This window comes from Lissotriton helveticus, chromosome 11 (genome assembly GCF_964261635.1).
Source record: "Lissotriton helveticus chromosome 11, aLisHel1.1, whole genome shotgun sequence".
Classification (NCBI taxonomy): Eukaryota; Metazoa; Chordata; class Amphibia; order Caudata; family Salamandridae; genus Lissotriton; species Lissotriton helveticus.
Genome location: NC_136072.1, coordinates 886,129,981 through 886,149,961, shown reverse-complemented (window position 1 = coordinate 886,149,961; position 19,981 = coordinate 886,129,981). Strand labels below are relative to the sequence as shown.

Genomic DNA, 19,981 nt, shown 5'->3' with positions numbered 1-19,981 from the left:
GAATGAATGTAATTTCCCTGTGTAAAGCAAACAAAAACGGTGGTAGGTTTTATACGTTTTTAATGGGTGTGTTAGTATGAATATGTGTAAATATGTGATGATTTGAATGTTTGTTTTGCCTATTTGGCACATGATCAAACATATATGAATATACTTGAAACTACAGGATCCGTGGGCTTGGCTTTACTTTCAACCAGCTACAAAAGCAAACTCCCCTGGCTCCATGACAGAACCGGTTCTAAGCAGCCTAGACACCCTACTGTGGTGTCCCAGGCTCACCAGCCGATGAGGCTGGGTCATAACTCCGTAAAAGCCATACAATTGTACTTCTAAACTCACTGTGACCCCACATTTTATTCCCTACACCTAGAAGGAACCCCCACTATGTTGAGCAAAAAGTTTGGAATTACAATACTTCCCGCACTGCTCTACGGGAGTGTCTCCTTGTAATTTATTGCGAGGCAGGGAGGTGCATACCCCCAGATGCATCAAGCATCCATTTTGCGATCCCTTATTAGCGAAAAATAAGGATTCGCTAATAAGGAATAGCAAAATGCTATGCATGAAGAAATCGCAAAAAAAATGTGATTTCTTAATATTCCTTAATTGCGAGTCGCAAATTGCGAGTCGCAATTAAGGAATACCTCCCCATTCATTCCTATGGGCCTAGAGGCCGATAGGAATGAATGGGAAGACATTCTGAATTTGCGATTAGCAATTAGTGAATCGGAAATCGAGAATGCAATTTCAAGGGTGTCCAAAGGACACCCTGTTGCACCCCTGAAATTAATCTGTGCACATATGTTGCACACACACATGCCCTAAGGGCATGTGTGTGCGCAACATGAAACTTTGAAAAATGAACAAAAGTGCATTTTTCAAAGTTTTTGCAAATTACTATGAAGTTCAACTTCATGGTAATTTGCTCCTCCTATTAGCGAAATCGCTAATTTTTTTACTTTGTTGCATTGCAGTTAAGGAATCTCAATTTGGGATTCCTTAAATGCAATCGCAATTTAAGGAATCTCAATTTAGAGATTCCTTAAATTGTGATTTTTGCATTTGGGATGATGCATCCCAAATGCAAAAATTCCGGTCGCAAAGGGGCAGATTGTGAGAATCTGCCCCTTTGCGACCAGATTTTCCTTTCATGCATCTGGGCCATACTCCACTGTTTCCAACCTGGTTGAATCAGATGTCTGGTGGTAACAAAACCAGTTTAGCGAAAGTGTTGAGTGATAAGTCGGAGGTGGAGAGGATGTCCAACAGGGTATCCGCCAAGCAGACCCTGATGAAGGAAAATGTTGACAGGAAATGTTATATTAGTAGCGGTGATGTGTCAGTCGTTGACTGGGTTTTGATTAAGAAACCACTGAAAGTAAAGAAAGGAGAGTCTAAATTATTGATGCCTGAGTTTATGATCAGGGTCAGCAAGTGGGCTGCTTTTGTTAGGAAAGGGATGGTGGAACAAGAGGCAGCTGGTGAGTGTCCTCTACGCAAGCGGATATTAAGCGACAAAGAAACACGTGTGTCAAAGACGATCATGATTGGGGGCATTGGTTACAGATGGGGGAGTAACAGAGTCCACTCCGAGTCAAGAGGCCACCATCTTGAGTTCTGGTGGTTCATGCAGGGGCCGTGTCATAATGGCACTTAAAAGATTTGAGGACTTTGTTAGATATTAAGAATATGTATTCATGTTTCATAGATATTAAAGATATCTATAGTCCTGTTCCTGGAGGTTAAGAATTCCGTTTCGTTTTATAAGGGGGAAGGTGCTGTAGTGTTGGCCCGTGCATGGAGTGGACACTGACCAGGGTTCGAATGGCATTTAGGCAGTTGCCGTCCATCACCGGGCCAGGAGGTCGTTTTATTTAGTGGGTGTTACTTTTACAACAAACTTCTTCAATATGTGAAATCAGACTACCGTGCTTGCTTCATACACCTATAAGGAACCCCCACTGGGCCCCAACCAGCTGAAGCCTCCACTAAACCCGCAGCACTAACCAACAGATACAGAATGGGGCCTTCCAGCTGGGAAAAAAACCTCAAAGAGGCTGTTACGGAGTAGGTGGGTAGGAAAGTGTATTTTTCTTGTTGTTCCGCTAAACTCTAGCGTGAGTTTTGTGCGATACATTTGGTAGTGCTGCGGGTGCAGACATTCCCGCTGTGTGGGTCTGTTCTCTGTCAGTTATTTGTGTGTGAAAGTTGAATTGCGCTGTTCTCGGTCTCCTGCGGCGCCCGGCCTGATTATGACGTCTGGCGTGAATCCTCCTGGGAGCGCAGGTGGCGTAAACAGTGTGCCTGATGGGCTTGTTATGCTAGACCGAGGGGTTGAAATCCCCAGCGCCGCCCCTGAAAGCTTCATCTACGCACCATGTGTGCTGAGGGGATGCCGCCAGGTCCCCGGGAGGAGGTAATCCTTTGCAGCCCTTTATGATGGTGGTGTTCAGTTCCTCATATTTTCATGCAGCCCGAACAGATACATGGCTTACGTTTTCTCAGTTCCCACTTATTTAACCTTCAGTGCATTCCTTAAAGACACCAAGAAAATATCATAAAAGTAAAAAAAAAATCCCCAAAATGCACCTTCCTTTCTCTTCCAAATGTCCACTTCTGTCTAATTTCAGACGAACCCCACATTTGTTATTGAACAACAGGTTAAACTGTGTTTCATTTCGTAGGCAACACCGTGTTTTGTGACACAATTAAGTCATGCCATGTGCATACTTATTCCTCAACGTTCAAAGATTATTCAATAGCGAGTTAATGCTTTCAGCACTAGGGGTAGATATTGAACCACATTTCAGATCAGAGTGGCGGTTATGGACATAAGTGAACTGTTTTTTTGCATTTTTAATTCGTTGCCCTTTCCTTTGTGTATCGCCCTTTCTCGCGCACTTTTGTGTGTGCACGCGGGAAGGGTAAGGAGGAGGCTCGCCAAATTCTTCGAAGTCTCTCTAGATAAATACGTGTTAACAAGTGTCAAATTAGTCCTGCGCGCTCACTGACAGATGTTTAGTATTTTACTGGAATGTTTCCTCTGCTGCCAGTCATGAGTGGTGTTTAGTACAGAACTGTCCTTCAATTTCCACAGAATTGCAAAGCTTGCCCGTAGCAAACACCTGCCCGAGCACAGCTGTGCCGACCTTCTAAATCACTCGTTGGTAGAGAGCAGAAGTTATCACCTAACCAGCTTTTTAATGATGTAACTTTCTGCTGTTACTGATGGTAGGGACGCTTGCTCCCAGTGGAAAAGCACACCCTGTAATGAGGCGCTCTTTCTGGGGTTGATAGCCCTGTAACTCAAATAGGTCCCCTGTGTACTTATTTCTCAGTCTGATGGCAGTGGCACCCCTTGTACACATGAACGTCATCCATTTTCCAAGGAGAATTGAGATAATTCGGATTTACATGGTGATTTTTGAGTGAGGGGGAGTGGAAACTTAGGTTGGAATTAGGTTGATTAATGACAGTCCAAGAGACACATGACACAACTACCTCTAAGATGGAATCATTATTTATTTATTTATCTTTGTGGCCATTGTGCGTACGGTGATGTTTTGCACATCTGTCTTTAAAATATAAAATGTAAGTGCAGTAAGTTGTCCGTTTTACTATAGGACTCTGCTGATACACTGCCCCACTCCCTACACTTCCAGGATGAACAATCTCACTAGGATTTAAACTGGAGTTCTGCAGCTACACAGTGATGTCTGCAGTATGTTCCTTAGCTGTTTGAGCTTTCTTACTTTGATTACAAACTGCGAGATGCAGGTTACTGTTGCGATGTCTGTAGTATGTATGTTATCTAGCATTTGTATAGCGTGCAACTAATATGGCAATGTAGAGATCTCAAAGTGGGCAACATTGCGAAAACTTGGAACAGGTTATCGGAAGCGCGGTGCGCCCTCTGGGTGCATGCTCTCTCTCTACTCATACTCACGGTGGTGTCTGCTTATTGCTATAGGTGAATGACACTTTGAATTGACCAAAACGAAGAAGTCGGCTTTAAAACCACAGGAGAGATGAGGTCGTTCAATGCCACCTTCTCTGGGTGGTGATGGCCTGGCTTTGCATTTACCATGCTCCTCTTTCTCCACAGGAGAGCAGCATTTTCCTTGCTTTATATATTGCCCAATTTGGCAGCAGAGGTTTCATGGTGGGGATTCTTTCCTTTAAGACCTGTGCTTGAAATGTGAAAAATGGTGTTTAAACCCCATCTTCACCCGCCCCACCTAGCTGGGCTATCCTTCCCTACCTGACCACACTAATATGAGTATTTTGAATTGAATTGAGAAGTTGTCACTGGGCTTGAGAGAGCTATAGCTGTGCACATAAAATCACCCAGTGCTCCGGAGTCGCCTTGTGGAAGTCTGGACTCTTAAAACAGCCAGAAGCTGGGATGCTACTCTTCATCCACCGGGACAGCGATGAAATAAGAACTAGGTCTCAGGACGTTGATGGTTTGAGTGTTAAACTCTTTCACTTAATGAAAAAGAAAGCCAGCAAGCCCCATGAACCTTAGAACGTCTTAAACACACACTCCTAGGCAACCAATGAGTTCGCAGACAAAACAAGCTTTGGTAATGCCAAATAGGACTGGCTTTATAGGAATATTGCATTGTAATGTGAAGCATTGCAAGGGAAAAAGCCGCTGAGTGGATATGTATTTGTGCAAACGAAAAGAACTGTTGAATAATATTGATGTAGTTTAAAAGTTTGCACTGTCAAGCCAGACCTAAAAATCCATGTAGGTAAATGACTGTTGTGCTCGCACGCGCTGCTACCTGAGAGAAACAACATACATAATCTGGTTATCTAATACGCTTAAATAGCATTCCAATGTCGTGTTTACCCATGAAAATTCAAGCTTAGGCAGCTGAATGTGCCCCACGTAGTTCAAGCGTAGGCAGCTTGATTAATAAACAAAATGATCACAGCTGCGTGAAGGGCATTCACTTTTTTGTGAAGTCCACAACTTCTGCTCAATCAAAACATATGCTCCTGCCTCTCAGCATGTGAGGCGAGCCAAAACGCCTCTCTAGTAATACTCACACAATTGTCTGTCAACATCTGCACTATCAAGCCGGAACATAAAAATCTTTCTATAGGAGGAGGAGCTACGCGCGCATCCAGGATGGCCGCGTGAGCACAGGGCTCCCGAGTCCCTCGCTGCCCTCCGCATATATCCTGAAAGATATCCTGACTTTGACCACGGGTACTTGCAGATGAACCTCAGCTGACATCTTAGCGGTTTTCAAATTTTCATTTGGACTTCGGGAACCGCAGATACACCGATCGGAGTTTTGGAGGCCCGCGACACCGGGAGCTGGCACACCAAGACGCCGGGGAGTAATTGAACAACAGCGGCCTGAGGGGTTTCCCCTGTTGCCCTGAGTTGACTTTCGGTTTCGTTTCTGGGCCACCGCTTACTCTGATAGCGTGATTGCCTCGCTCCCCTGTCGGGGTCCAGCCTAACTCTGCTGCCTGACTATACGCCAACTGTTCTGAGGGGTTGGGCTGAGCTGCTGCTTCTGCCCTTTCAGCCCAGCTTCGTTCTTTGCAGTGGTCTGGGGGTGAGCGGCCATTTTCACCAGGTCTCGAGGGCCCCCTCGGGGCTCACCATTCAACATGACCACCAGGCCTGACAATGAGAAGCGGAAGACTAAAACGCCTCTACGCGGGGGACCGATTCAATCCAACGTCATGGATCGCTATACCCAACCCAAGGGGTCCCCCGGTGGTGCCAGTCGCGCTTTGGAGGGCCCCACTGACGATCCAACTGCGTTGGCCGAATTGACTTTGCAGGACGTCATGGGCGCCATTGCCAATATGCAGACTTCCATTGGTCAGCAATACGAGGCTCTCGCTCTCAAAATAGACACTGTAGCAGTTGATGTTACTTTGATCAGAGCTGACTTGTCGAAGACCAATGAAAGGGTCAAGTCTCTGGATCTGAAGACTTCTAGCCTCACGACCGATGTTTCTGATCTGCAGACGGAAGTTGGACGCTTGCGTTCCTCCAACGATCTCATGGTCCATCGCCTGGAGGATTTTGAAAATAGGGCCCGGCGCAACAACATACGCCTTATCCGGGTCCCTGAAACCTCTGGTGCCTCGGCAACTGATCTTCTCGTTGAGGACATCGTCTTGAATCACCTGGCCCCCACGAGCCTGAGCAAATTCTTTGCGGTGGAGCGTGCCCATCGAGTGCCGGGCGGAAAGCCGAAGTCGGGCGCCACGCCGAGACCCATCATCGCCAGGATCTTCAATTTTAGGTACAGAGATATCATCCTACAGGCCTCAAGAGTAAGTGGCCCCGTAAAATTCGAGAACACGACGGTGAGTTTCTACCCGGACTTCACGCAGCTTGTTCAGAGACAAAGGATGGGGTTTCAGGGAGTGAAACGAAGGCTGAGAGACTTGGGCCTGAAATATGCAATGCTCTTTCCAACCAGGCTACGTGTCGAATATGAAGACCGGACTTTCTTCTTTGATCGTCCTGATGGAGTTAGTGACTAGCTGGATACCCTCCCCAAACAGACTGACTCAACCGGGCATCCGGGTGGAGCCGAGGGCGGCGTATCGGAATAAGAGTGACATTATGTTTCCTGATTTCTGAACATTCACGTATTATTCGGCTGGGTTCGATAATTTTTCTATTATTGTGTCTTATTGCTATGTACCCGAGGGTGGCGGGGGGAGTGGGACTCTTTCCTCCTCAGGGGTTTCTTTTCGTAGACTTGTTTAATGATGGGGCGACAGGCACACTGCAAGTTGGGGTGGATTTTGAGTCTAACGCAGGGGTGCAGGGTGGGGGGGCGTTGTAACGGGTTCCTATTGGGGGGAGGTGGGGGGTTCCTGGGTGTTTGTGGGTTTCTTTCAAGGCAACGTATCGTATTTCTTCTTGATTGGGTCATTGTGTTCGTTGTGGGGTGGACTCTGCACATCTTTCTGGGATGGGGGTTAGTGGGTTGAAACTAATGTGTTGGAATGTCAATGGGTTGGGGGACAGGATAAAACGGGGTGTGGTGTTGCAGCTTCTGCGGCGCCTCTCCCCCGATGTTGTGTTGTTGCAGGAAACGCATCTGGTTGGGAACACGTGCCATGCCATGAATCGGCGAGGGTATAATCTTGTGGCACACTCTGGCTTTACCTCTGGTTCTAGAGGTGTGGGTATCCTCGTTAGGTCCTCCCTCCCCTTGGCAATCAATGATGTGCTTCTCGACGATAGGGGGCGCTATGCCGCTCTCACTGGTAGATGGAAGGGGAGGACGGTCTCATTTGTCACTGTCTATGTCCCGCCGGGTCTACAGACCTCGACTTTTGCTGATCTTGGGCGTGTAGTATTGGGGCCCCCTGAGGGCATTTTGGTGATAGGCGGAGACTTCAATTCGGTTGTCTCCGGTGCCATGGATCGCTACCCCCCCCCCAGGGATCTCCCCAAGTCGCAATCCTGGTTGAGTGGGTTCCTGGAGACATTTGGTCTGGTGGACTGTTGGAGGTTACTGCACCCGGATCAGGCGCAATACACCTTTCACTCTGGAGCCCATGGCAGTCTGTCCAGACTCGACTATATTCTGCTGCCGGCTGCGCTGTCCTCCGTAGGGGGGTGAGGCACCTCGCCCGGGGCATATCCCTCCACTCCCCAGTCTGGCTTAGCATGGATACTACTATGAGTAATGAGGGACGGGTCGCCCCTATAAACCCCTGGTTTTTTCGCAATCCCAAGACCCGTACCGAATTGGTGAAATCCCTTGATCATTATTTTGTAGAAAATGTGGGGTCTGTGTCATCTGCTGTATCGTTGTGGGAGGCGTTTAAGACTGTGATACGTGGGCAGGCTCTTTCTTTGATCGCCACCGCCGAGAACAGTAAGCATGAAGAGGTGGTCCGTCTGGAGGCGGAGATAACCGCACTGGAGAGTGACTTGGAGCGCGGAGTGTCCCGTGCCAAACTCCATTCCCTTAGCCTCAAACAATTGGATTATAAGGCCCTGGTTACTGATGCTGCAAAGGTCATGAGCAGGTAACAGCAGGGCAGACTGTATGATGTTGGGGATAAGGCGGGTAAATTGATTGCGTGGCTGGACAAGAAAGAAAGGGCGAGTCGTGTAGTTCCTGTGATTGAGATCCTGGACGGAGTGTGCGTGACTGACCCGGCTGTGATTGTTGAATGCTTTGCGGAACACTTCCAAACTGTGTATACTCCGGTCTCTGACAGACCGGAGGCTGACTCTCATTTGTTGCTTCGCGATATCACTTTGCCCTGCCTGTCTGCGGCTGACAGGGATCTGATGGACGCGGTGCTGTCGGCTGATGAGGTGGCTACCGCCATTCGTTCAATCCGCTCTGGCAAGTCCATGGGTCCTAATGGTCTGCCCATTGAACTGTATAAATTGTGCCCAGACAAACTGGCTCCATATCTTTGTGATATGTTTCTAGAGTCCCGCGACTTTGGCTCCCTCCCACGTGACCAGCGTCTTGCTACTATCGTAGTGATCCACAAGGAAGGGAAGCCATGGGATCGCTGTTCATCTTATAGACCGATCTCGCTTCTAAACGTTGAACCGAAAATTCTGGCTAAGGTATTAGCTAACCGCCTGACGAACGTTATCCGTGATCTGGTCCATCCGGATCAGTCCGGTTTCATCCCGCACCGTAACACGGCGCTCAACCTGCGGCGCTTGCGGTGTTCTCGCGAGGGTGGCGTCTCTTCATGAGCCGGCCATCTTGGCTTCCTTGGATGCTACGATGGCCTTCGATACTCTTGAGTGGCCTTATCTTTGGGCCGCTCTTGTGAAATTCGGATTCGGCCCCGGGTTCATCGGCTGGGTGAAACTTTTGTACGCGGAGCCACTGGCGCAGGTGGTCGTGAATGGTCGGGTCTCAGCCTCTTTTGTTCTCGGGAGGGGCACGCGACAGGGCTGCCCATTGTCACCACTGCTTTTCGCGCTCGCCCTTGAGCCGCTGGCTGCCTGGTTGTGTTGGGAGCCCTCGCTTAAGGGGATCCAGTTGTCCCCGGACTTGGAGGATCGCGTCTCGCTCTACGCGGATGATATTTTATTGTACCTTACGTCCCCTCGAAAATCTCTGAATGTTTTGTTCGATGTGCTCACTTTGTTTGGGAAAAATTCGGGCCTTGTTATCAACTGGGCTAAATCCTGTGTATACGTGCTCTCGGGCGGTCTTCCTCCCTTGCCTCGCAGATGCCCCATTCGGGTCTCTCAGACGGGCTTTAAGTACCTGGGGATTTTTATATCTTTAGACCCTGCGGCTCGCTACGAACATAATCTGCCCCCCCCCCCTTCAAAGATTGAGACTCGACGTTGTGCGCTGGCGCGGGCTGCCGCTATCACCGCTCGGCCGCGCGGCCCTTTTTAAAATGATGGCCCTGCCGTTTTGTTTGTTGGCGCTTCAGAATACGTTCGATATTATTCCGGCGAGCTACTTTAGGGAGGTTGAGAGCCTGCAGAGACGGTTAATTTGGGATGGACGTTCGCGTATTTCCCTCGCTAAACTCACTCTTCCATGGTACGATGGGGGTATAGCGTTGCCGGATATTAGGCGTTACTATTGGGCCTCGCAACTGAGTGCGATCAATCATGCGACATATGCGCCCGCTCCTAACCCGGCGTTCGAGATGGATAAGTATTTGCTACCGGGTGGGGACTACAGGAGGGCGCTCTATTCCAAGACGGCGGGCAAGGATTTATCAGGACCTACCAAGATTGCTGTACGCGTGTGGCATGCTGCGAATGCGTCAGTGGGTTGGGAAGATCGATTGACTCGTGCGACCCCCTTATATGCCTCTGAAAGGTTGGGATGTCTCTGTAAAACGAAAGGGTTTGAAAAATGGGATTTGATTGGTATTAGCTGCATGGGCGATCTTTGGGTCAAGGGCAAAATCAAGACCTTTGCGGCACTAAAGACAGAATATGAATTGAGTGACAGGGAATTCTTCCGATATACACAGATTCACCATGCCTTGAGTTCGGTTCTCCCTGCGGGTACTGTCGTCCCCGAGTCCTCCCCCATTGAAGATAGGATCCTTGACGGTCATGTCCCTGACAGTACCATTTCCCTGATGTATCAGAAGTTGATCAACACCCGAGTGGATCTGTTAGTGCGTCTCAGGGAGGTCTGGACCGGCAATGGATTGGAGCTGGACGACGAGGATTGGCAGGCTGCATTATCCTCTCCTAAGGAAGTCGCGATTCCTGCCCGTCTCCGTTTCGTTCAGCTCAAAATCTTACATCGTGTATATATTACTGGTCCGCACTTGATTCGCATGGGTTATTCCTCGGACGGGTTATGTAAGCGTGGTTGTGGGATGCTTGGAACTTTCCTCCATATACTTTGGGAGTGTCCGGAGGTGGTGCAGTTCTGGAATAATGTGCATGCAGTGATGGGTAGAGTCACGGGAGTGGTACTGCAGCCCGAGGCCAGGCGCTGCCTGTTGAATGTGTGGGAGCCGAATGATTATAGTGTGGCCCAGACGCAGTGGGCGACCCTTGGGAATATGATTGTCAAAAGTGATGTAGTGCAGTTGTGGGGTTCCCAGCGCCCGCCCACGGTATCGGTGTGGAAGGAGAATATGGACTGGTGTATGTTCAGAGAGAAGACTGTGTATGTGGCGCGGGGCAAACCTCGAAAATGGAATAGTATCTGGAGCCAATGGAACGCATACCGTGGAAATCTGTGCCCCCCCGTTCGTGGACAATCACTCTGTCCCTCTGATCCGGCATTCCATGTATTGTGTGCTTTTTGTTATCCTTTAAATTTGTTTCCCCGCTGCCCCCCCCTCCCTCATAATATGTACTATTGATCTGTTGTATAAAATCGTGCCTAGGTGTCCTCCTATGTGAACACATGTCCATGTACACTGTTCCCTTTTTGCCTTTTACTTTGTTTTTTCTTCTTTTAATAAAAAAAAATAAAAAATAATAATAATAATCTTTCTATAGTATGAATGGAGGAGAGTCCCTAAAACGTACTGCTCTACAAAACGTACTATGGGAGCAAGGATATGTACTGGGAAGAAAATCAGAAAGGAGTGGATATGGCCAGTTGGACCACCTCGCCCCAAGTCCACAAAACACGCACCACCTGTATATTTTACTGGAATTAAGTGCTATGGGCCGTATGTGTGGATACATACGAGATATTTGGAAAAAATTACATTTGCAGAGATTTGAAAATGCACTTTGGCATGATATGATGGAAAACCTGTATACTAAAGACTTGTGATTGGCTTTAATTGTATTGGAATGGAATTTAAGATTTTTTCCTTTCAGTGCCTATTGCACAATGGGCCCCGAAACACTAACAATAATGCAACTGATAGATATCTTATGAAAACTGATCAGTTTCCTGGAGGAAGGGACTCTGTGGTTGAGCCGGACTTGCACACTGTAGCGCTACTCACTCTGTTTACACCGCTTAAGCACTTGCATACAGTGAAAGCAGCAGCCGTCTTCCAGCCAGACCCTGAAAGCACTAGTTGCTCAGACCTGATCAATGTTTCCGGCCTTTGTCCCATGGTAGACCAGCCACTGCTGTGACGCAGTACTGCTCCTGGCATGGAGTTTGGCTGAGGGAATATTAGCCCCCAACCAGCCCTCATCAGAGGAGCAGTCAGAAATCTAAGGCTGACAGATATCTGGTTCTAAACAATCCCAAGATCTGTCCATAATATCTCCTTCATTGAGCCAGGGCTTTGAACGACTGAGTCCTTTACAGACTCAATGAAATGACAAAGTCCCTAGCACAAAGGTCATACAGTTACAGGGATATTGTAGTTGTCAGGAGCTCATAAGAAGCATACACATATGCCAACAGTGTCAGAAAAACATATATAAAAAATTCAATGCAAAACATAAAAGGCCCAAAAATGTTTTTGATAAAAATATTTAATTTATTCCAAACATGACAATTAAATATTCATATCATTATTTTAAAAACAAAATCATATTAAAATCGTTTCCAAGAACCAAAAGGTTCAAATGAGAACAGTTGTTGACGCAGCGTTTAGGTGTTATGCTTTAAAACACCTTCATCAGGACCGTTATTCTAAATACAAGGAACATACATTTAATTGACAATTCTTAATATATTTTTTCTTTTTCTTATACATTTCTATACAAGTATTTCTAACACAAACATAGTAATACAGGACGTTTACAAGTCATTGTGGCGTATTATCAACATTACAATTTTTCAAAGAAAAGGATGTACATGTGTTAAAGCTATCTACATAGTTTAAATGACAACTGCAATCTGATCTCTATCTTAAGAGTATTGTATAGTATAAGTATATCTATACATTCTTTAAAGAGTTTATTCAGTATTCCTATATGGGAAATATACCTCAGTATCACATGCAGGGTGTGCCAAAGGGGATGTCCTAAGTTTCTTTCTTTTGTATAATTCTAGTGACATCCCATGTGCACAGCATTAAGGGAAAATAAATCTTCTTATCTGGATGACTGCCTTAGAAGTAAAAAGTGTCACCATCTGGATTTTTAATAATAATGATATCTGAATCTTTATTATATGTAGTTGAATGAATTACCTTTATTCAATCAAGAACCAGCATAAGTTAATATGTGCTGGAGCCACCGATCTCTTCGAATTAAAAACAGGTTCTGAAAATAGTTTGTCAGAAAAAAGACCAATAAATACGGGGCATGCTAGTAATATTGACCTCATTATTATGCCAAAAGGTTTGCAGTTGGAGCCTTACTGGTATAACAAATCTTGGACACGCAAACGATTGCCGAAGGTAAAATTATCGACTTGACAACATGCGTAATATTCAGGGGAAATCCTCCTGAGGGGGGGTCTATTGATGCGACCACCTGTAAACAATATAAACGTTCAATGAATTTATTCCCTCTTTGTCACAGTAGCCTAGCTTTCAGAGCTTTTTGAAATTATCTAATCGCGTGTGTAATGTCACATTGTAAAAAGCAGCTATTTAATCGATTTGCGTATTCATCTTTGAACACTTCGTGAGCGCACTGCTACTCGAGTGTTTTTACCGCGTTTAAAGTAGTTTGCAGTTATTAGATGTAACAGAACAGGACCTTCTCATTTATAACAAGTATTTACTTTGTGTAATAGAATGTCGCTCTGCTCTTTAGCTCTGCATAGCGCGTAATGGCTACCGTTGTCTACTTTATTACAAGGAAACATTTAGAAAACAGTAGCCTTTTGCTTCCAAACTGGCAACCCTGTTTTAATATTCAACGGTTCGTGCACGCTTTGGAAGAGCCCATGTTCAGTGCTCGAGTAGCCGTGCGCTCACAAGGTGTTCAAAGATTAATACTCAAACCGATTAAATACAATGTGACATTACACACGCGATTAGATCATTTAAAAAAGCTTTGAAAGCTAGGCTACTGTGACAAAGAGGGAATAAATTAATTGAACGTTTATATTGGTTACAGGTGGTCGCATCAATAGACCCCCCCCCCTCAGGAGGATTTCCCCTGACTATTACGCATGTAGTCAAGTCGCTAATTTTACCTTCTGCAACAGTTTGCGTGGCTAAGATTTGTTATACCGGTAAGGCTCCAACTGCAAAACTTTTGGCATAATAATGAGGTCCATATTACTAGCATGCCCCGTATTTATTGGTCTTTTTTCTGACTAACTATTTTCAGAACCTGTTTTTAATTCGAAGAGATCGGTGGCTCCAGCACATATTAACTTATGCTGGTTCTTGATTGAATAAAGGTAATTCATTCAACTACATATAAGTAAAGATACAGATATCCTTATTATTATTAAAAATCCTGATGGTGACACTTTTTACCTCTAAGGCAGTCATCCAGATAAGAAGATTTATTTTCCCTTAATGCTGTGCACATGGGATGTCACTATAATTATACAAAAGAAAGAAACTTAGGACATCCCCTTTGGCACACCCTGCATGTGATACTTGGGTATGTTTCCCATATAGGAATACTGAATAAACTCTTTAAAGAATGTATAGATATACTTATACTATACAATACTCTTAAGATAGGGATTAGATTGCGGTTGTCATTTAAACTATGTAGATAGCTTTAACACAAGTACATCCTTTTCTTTGAAAAATTGTAATGTTGATAATACGCCACAATGACTTGTAAACTTCCTGTATTACTATGTTTGTGTTAGAAATCCTTGTATAGAAATGTATAAGAAAAAGAAAAATATATTCAGAATTGTCAATTAATTGTATGTTCCTCGTATTTAGAATAACGGTCCTGATGAAGGTGTTTTAAAGCATAATACCGAAACGCTGCGTCAACAACTGTTCTCCTTTGAACCTTTCGGTTCTGGGAAATGATTTTAATATGATTTTGTTTTTATAATAATGATATGAATATTTAATAGTCATGTTTGGAATAAATGAGATATTTTTATGAAAAACATTTTTGGGCCTTTTTTGCATTGAAATTGTTTTTATATGTTTTTCTGACACTGTTGGTTTATGTGTATGCTTCTTATGAGCTCCTGACAACCACAATATCCCTGTACCTGTATGACCTTTGTGCTAGGGACTTTGTCATTTCATTGCTCTTTCCCCCTGTCCGAGATTGGATAGTAAAGGGGACCGCCTTTGCTTTTTTTCCTTTACAGACTCAACTGTTGCAACAGCGTATTTGTTGATCTCCCTTTCCCTGCCTGACAAAGATTTAACCTTCACTACAACGTCCTATATTCTCCCACCTCATTGCGTCCCCACCTGCCAATCACGGGTTTTAGCTATCACCTAAGACATCCTGGACGAGCTAAACAGGAAGCACCAACGATAACATCTTGAAATCTCACGCACCTTAAGAAGCATTAACAAAGCCAGTAGGTTTGGTTTTAATGTCCTGCCATGTGCAAGTGCCTATGCACTGGTTATTGGAGTTGTGTGTCTGTGCCACCTGTCGCTTTCTGTGCCTCCTATGTCTTTGATCTGTTTTTTTGGTCTCCCCAGAGACCGCACATGCTGTCTTTTCGAGACATTTAGTAAGTGGCTTTTAAAAGTGCTACCAGAGGCTTTTGCTGGCCTCCATCTTGAATTTACGAGCGCGTGTACAGCTGCCATCAGTGTTTTTATTGCTGTAATCGCGCTCCTCTCTCGCTTCTCCCCCTTCGTCAGTTTCATTTGTCTTCCATTGCTGTGTATGCTCCTGCTTCCACCAGGCACACACACCATCAGTCCTCCGTGCACGCTTTCACCAGGCACATACACCATCAGCGCACGCTTCCACCAGCCACACACACCACCAGCCGTCAGTGCACGCTTCCACCAGGTACACACACCACCAGCCGTCAGTGCACGCTTCCACCAGGCACACACACCACCAGCCGTCCGTGCACGCTTCCACCAGGCACACACTCCACCAGCCATCAGTGCACACTTCCGCCGGGCACACACAGCAGTCAGTGCACACTTTTCCACCAGGCAGACGCACCACCAGCCGTCAGTGCCTGCTTTTACACCAGGCACACACACTACCAGACGTCAGTGCACGCTTTTTTACCAGTCACACACACCACCAGCTGTCAGTGCACGCTTTTTTACCAGTCACACACACCACCAGCTGTCAGTGCACGCTTTTCCACCAGGCATATACACCACCGGCTGTCAGTGCACGCTTCCTCCAGGCACACACACCACCAGCTGTCGGTGCACGCTTCCACCCGGCACACACACCCCCAGCCGTCCGTGCATGCTTCCACCAGGGGCACACACCACGAGCCATCACTGCACTCTTCCACCAGGCACACACCACCAGCCGTCAGTGCACGCTTCCACCAGGCACACACCACCAGCCGTCAGTGCACGCTTCCACCAGGCACACACCACCAGCCGTCAGTGCATGCTTTCACCAGGCACCCACACACCACCAGCCATCGGTGCGCACTTCCACCAGGCACACACACCACCAGCCACCGGCACACGCTTCCACCAGGCACACACTTCCACCAGGCACACACACCACCAGCCATCCGTGCACACTTCCACCGGGCACACACACCACCAGCCGTCCGTGCACGCTTTCACCGAGCACACACACCACCAGCCGTCAGTGCACTCTTTCACCAGGCACACACACCACCAGCCGTCAGTGCAGCCGTCCGTGCAGCAGGCAGGCTCTTCTCGGAGTTTCTTGATAAATATGTGTGCGATGCCTGGCTCGGAGTGGGTCGAGTTTCCTTAAACTATGCTGAGTATGCAGGTGCAGTGCATGAACTCCTGTGTGAGTGAGTCATGCTGCCTGGGGCTCACTCACTCCACACTTGCGTCTGCACCAGGCTTTTTCTCATTTGCAAAGTTCGGCGCATGGGCAGCCCCCACACCCCCGGGAATGACTGCTTCCTACAACCAGAATGGAAACAACATTCAGAGCAATGAAAACAAGTTCATTTGATGCAAAGAACTGTTAACAAAAACCATGTCCAGCTATTGTAGACCTGGCAACTTGAATAAAACAGCAACAAAAAACAAACCAGCATTGGCATAGCCAATAGGTCTTGCTTTTTTGACCCTATAAGTATTTAGTTATACAGAAGAATATCCTTGGTGCAACAACACCAACTGTTGCATGGCTAAACACTTATATGGTCCCAAATGCGAGGCCTATTGGTTATTCCAACGCTTGTTTGCCTTCGTTTACAAAGCTGTGGCTATTATTCCCAAAGCTGGCAACGCTGGTGCTACGTTCATATTTGTGTATGCTTCTGTTTGCATGTATTGCCGCATCACAGCCGTACCTGTTGTCATTGCTTGTTTTTTTCTTTAGTTCACGCACGTAAACATTTTGTTGCAAGATAAGTTACTTCATTTAATGTCCAATGCTGCCCTCTTGTGGCAATGTTGTCAATGTTAAAGGAAGGTGCTATAGTTGAAGTAATTTATAAAAATGTATTTTCTGAAATGCAATAGAACAATAGCTTGATTACCCATTTAAATGCCTCGTTTCTGGTTCGTCTGTTACTCCTCCCATTTTGAAACGGGGTTAAAATTAAAATAAATACTGTGCCTGGAGACCAGACCGACCTAAAGTTACCTACATGTTTTGCACATCATTACACAGCTTTCCAACGATCATTGTTTTAGGTTCTATCATTAAGTTGGTATTTACAGAAACGTGAGTAATTTACTATTAATACTGTGTTTGACTGGTGTGGAGATGCAGACATTCAATTGCGACAATTAGGCTATTCAGATTGGACAATGGTATTTTTGTGGTATGTACTCTACCTTTTCTAAACATTTTATTTACAGTTATAACATTTACGGGAACACTTGAATTGTAAAACAGAACTCATATTGTAAAAGACAAGTCAAGTATGCATAACGTGTACATTTAATCTGTCTGCCATAGCAAGAGAAAAGATTGTTCCCTAATGTTCATTTCCGACTTTTTCTTTCTTTTTACAGTTGATTTTCCAGCTTCCGTTCGAATACATTTACTGAGCAAGATGGCAGATATAGAGTGAGTAGTTTTATTTACTCGAACATAATTGAAAGGAAAGCCTAGGCCACTTGTATTCATAATTGAGCTCTAAGGCGATCCTACACTGTTATTCAACTACCATTTATACCATGTTGATGGTGCACTGGAACAATAGCAATAGGGATCTAAGGACACATCCAAACAATGCAGAGGAAACGTCGGAGAAATAGTTTACCTTTTTCGGTCAGTTATGCAGCAGATCTTCTTAGTAGTCGACTTCTAGCCACCATGGATGTGCAACTTTTGGGTGTGTTAGCCAACATGGAATTACAGGAAAATACATTGAAGATTTTCACCTCTGATTTCTTATACATACCATGCCCTTTGTACATGTTTAGGTTCCCCTACAGAAGTACAACTCCATAACGTTTACAAGCTAGCTGGCAAGCTTAGTAAGCATCTCCAGACATATTTTTCAGACACATTATATGTTGATATCTTTTTTTCAGGAGTCCATAACATCAAGTGTTGGCAACCTTGTTTTTGTTTCTAAACTATTGTAAAAGCTACACATTTAGAAGATGATGTATAACTGAAATAGGTTAAACAGTTTAAAATTAAATATATTTATTTTATACCTTAGACCATTTAGTTTGGTGCAAGGTACGGTAGGTGAAGCGTGACTATTTTAAAGAGGAGTGAGAGTTGTGATTCTCCTAATACCATGACTAGAGAATCCGGATTTCATTAAAGACACATAGGCTGACATTATGCATAACACTTTTAATGCAGTCTCCAAGCAGCCGCATACATCATAAAGCAAAGGTTCCAGAACACCAGTAACATATAATAGGCATGAGCCAACAACAATCTGCCTCTTTTAAATGAGATGAAGTAGAGCAAAAGTCCAAACTTGAAAACTTTCAAATGATATAAAATGTCAAAAACTTTAAATCTTCCAAACAAAAGTCAAATGAAGAAAAGGAGGTTGATGATTAAGTTATGAGGAATTACCTGAAAAAGAAAGAAAAATTGTATTTCCGAAAGGAAAGAAAGGAAAATAGAACACGATGCAAATAATAATAAAGAACAATTCATAAACAGGCTAAAATATAATTGGAAGTACATATAACGAAATATGTAAAATAAGGCATAATCAGTAAAGTGTCTTTAATGAATCCAGATTCTCTAGTCATGGTAATAGGAGAATCGCAATTTCATTACATGAACAGAGGCTACATAATGCATGTTGGTAGCTCTGTAAGACTATGTTAAGACATGTGTTCAATAGGTATGCAGTAATGCCTTGCAAAGGTGTTCGTATTAGACCAATCAGCAGCTTTTAGAATATCGTCTAACTTACCTCCAGACCAGAAAGATTTACTGGCCATAGCTCCTTTGATCGAGTGAGCTTGGAACTTCTTTAGATCAATACCTGCTAGATTCATAACAGTTTTGAACCATCTAGCAATAGAAGTTGAAGATATACCTTTATGGAGTTTAACAAAATAAATAAGTAGCTGATTCTCACCTAAGGCACGAAGGATAGACATTCTGCGATCGTATTCTCTCATGCGGTCTACCACACAAAGTTTGGGAAATAAATCAAAACGAGGGTAAAAGATAGAATCAGACATAGTCTTGGTTCTCCTTATAATTAGCTCAAAATTGACACCAAAGATATTGTAGGATCTATTGGAGATTTTAAGAGCTTTGACATCAGAAACTCTTCTGCAGGAAATTAAAAAAAGTAATGTAGCAAGCTTAAAGGATAGTAATTTCCTATTTAGCTGGGAATTATCGGACCAGTTCGAGAAAAGGTCTAGAATTAGTTTAACATCCCAAAGAGAATCATATTTGGGCTTAGGAGGTCTCCTCAAACGAATACTCTTCATAACTCTACAAACAATGACATTCTTGCCTACAGTTTTACCATTCACAAGGGAATGACCAGCAGAGATAGCCGATCTATAACAGTTAATGGATCTATAGGTGTGACCCCTTTCGAATTGTTCAACCAGGAAGTTTACTACCTCAAAGATAGGAGCCTGCAAGGAATCCACATTTCTTTCCACGCTCCAATGTGCCCATCTTCTTCATATGTTGTTGTATCTGTAGTGAGTCCCGGGGGCCCAAGACTCAGCGAGGAGTGTGGCAGCCATTGACGAAAGTCCTGAGATTTGATTGGATCTTCTGACACTATCCAGGCAAGAAGGTTAAAATTCCCGTTCAGGATTAGGGGGAGACCTTGTCCATCTACGTCTGTGAGAAGATAATCTTGGTAAGGAATTAGGAAAGAAGTGTTGCAGGCTAGTTCCAGATTGGTGGGGAACCAGGCTTGGGAAGGCCAGAAGGGAGTTATCAGAACGAGGCAACATTGGTCTTGTATCACTTTCTGAAGAACTCTCTGGATCATGGCAAATGGAGGGAAGGCGTAGGCTTTTATTCCTTTCCAAGACTGGAGAAAGGCATTTACAGCGAGAGCACCCTGGTCGGGCATCGAACTGAAGTACTTCTCCAACTGAAAAGTCA

The 19,981-nt window shown here is 45.0% G+C and overlaps 2 protein-coding genes across 2 annotated transcripts in view; one reads left to right on the top strand and one right to left on the bottom strand.

Annotated features, from left to right (window-relative positions):
- RFC5 (replication factor C subunit 5) overlaps positions 1 to 19,981 on the top strand; it is a 149,758-nt gene that overhangs the window by 113,738 nt on the left and 16,039 nt on the right. The window contains exon 10 of the mRNA XM_078667118.1: positions 17,434 to 17,488. Coding sequence (XP_078523244.1) covers positions 17,434 to 17,488 — 55 coding nt within the window. The remainder of the gene's footprint in view (positions 1 to 17,433; positions 17,489 to 19,981) is intronic.
- WSB2 (WD repeat and SOCS box containing 2) overlaps positions 18,449 to 19,981 on the bottom strand; it is a 366,828-nt gene continuing 365,295 nt past the window's right edge. Inside the window, exon 11 of the mRNA XM_078667115.1 lies at positions 18,449 to 18,463. The gene's annotated coding sequence lies outside the window, so the exon portion shown is untranslated. The remainder of the gene's footprint in view (positions 18,464 to 19,981) is intronic.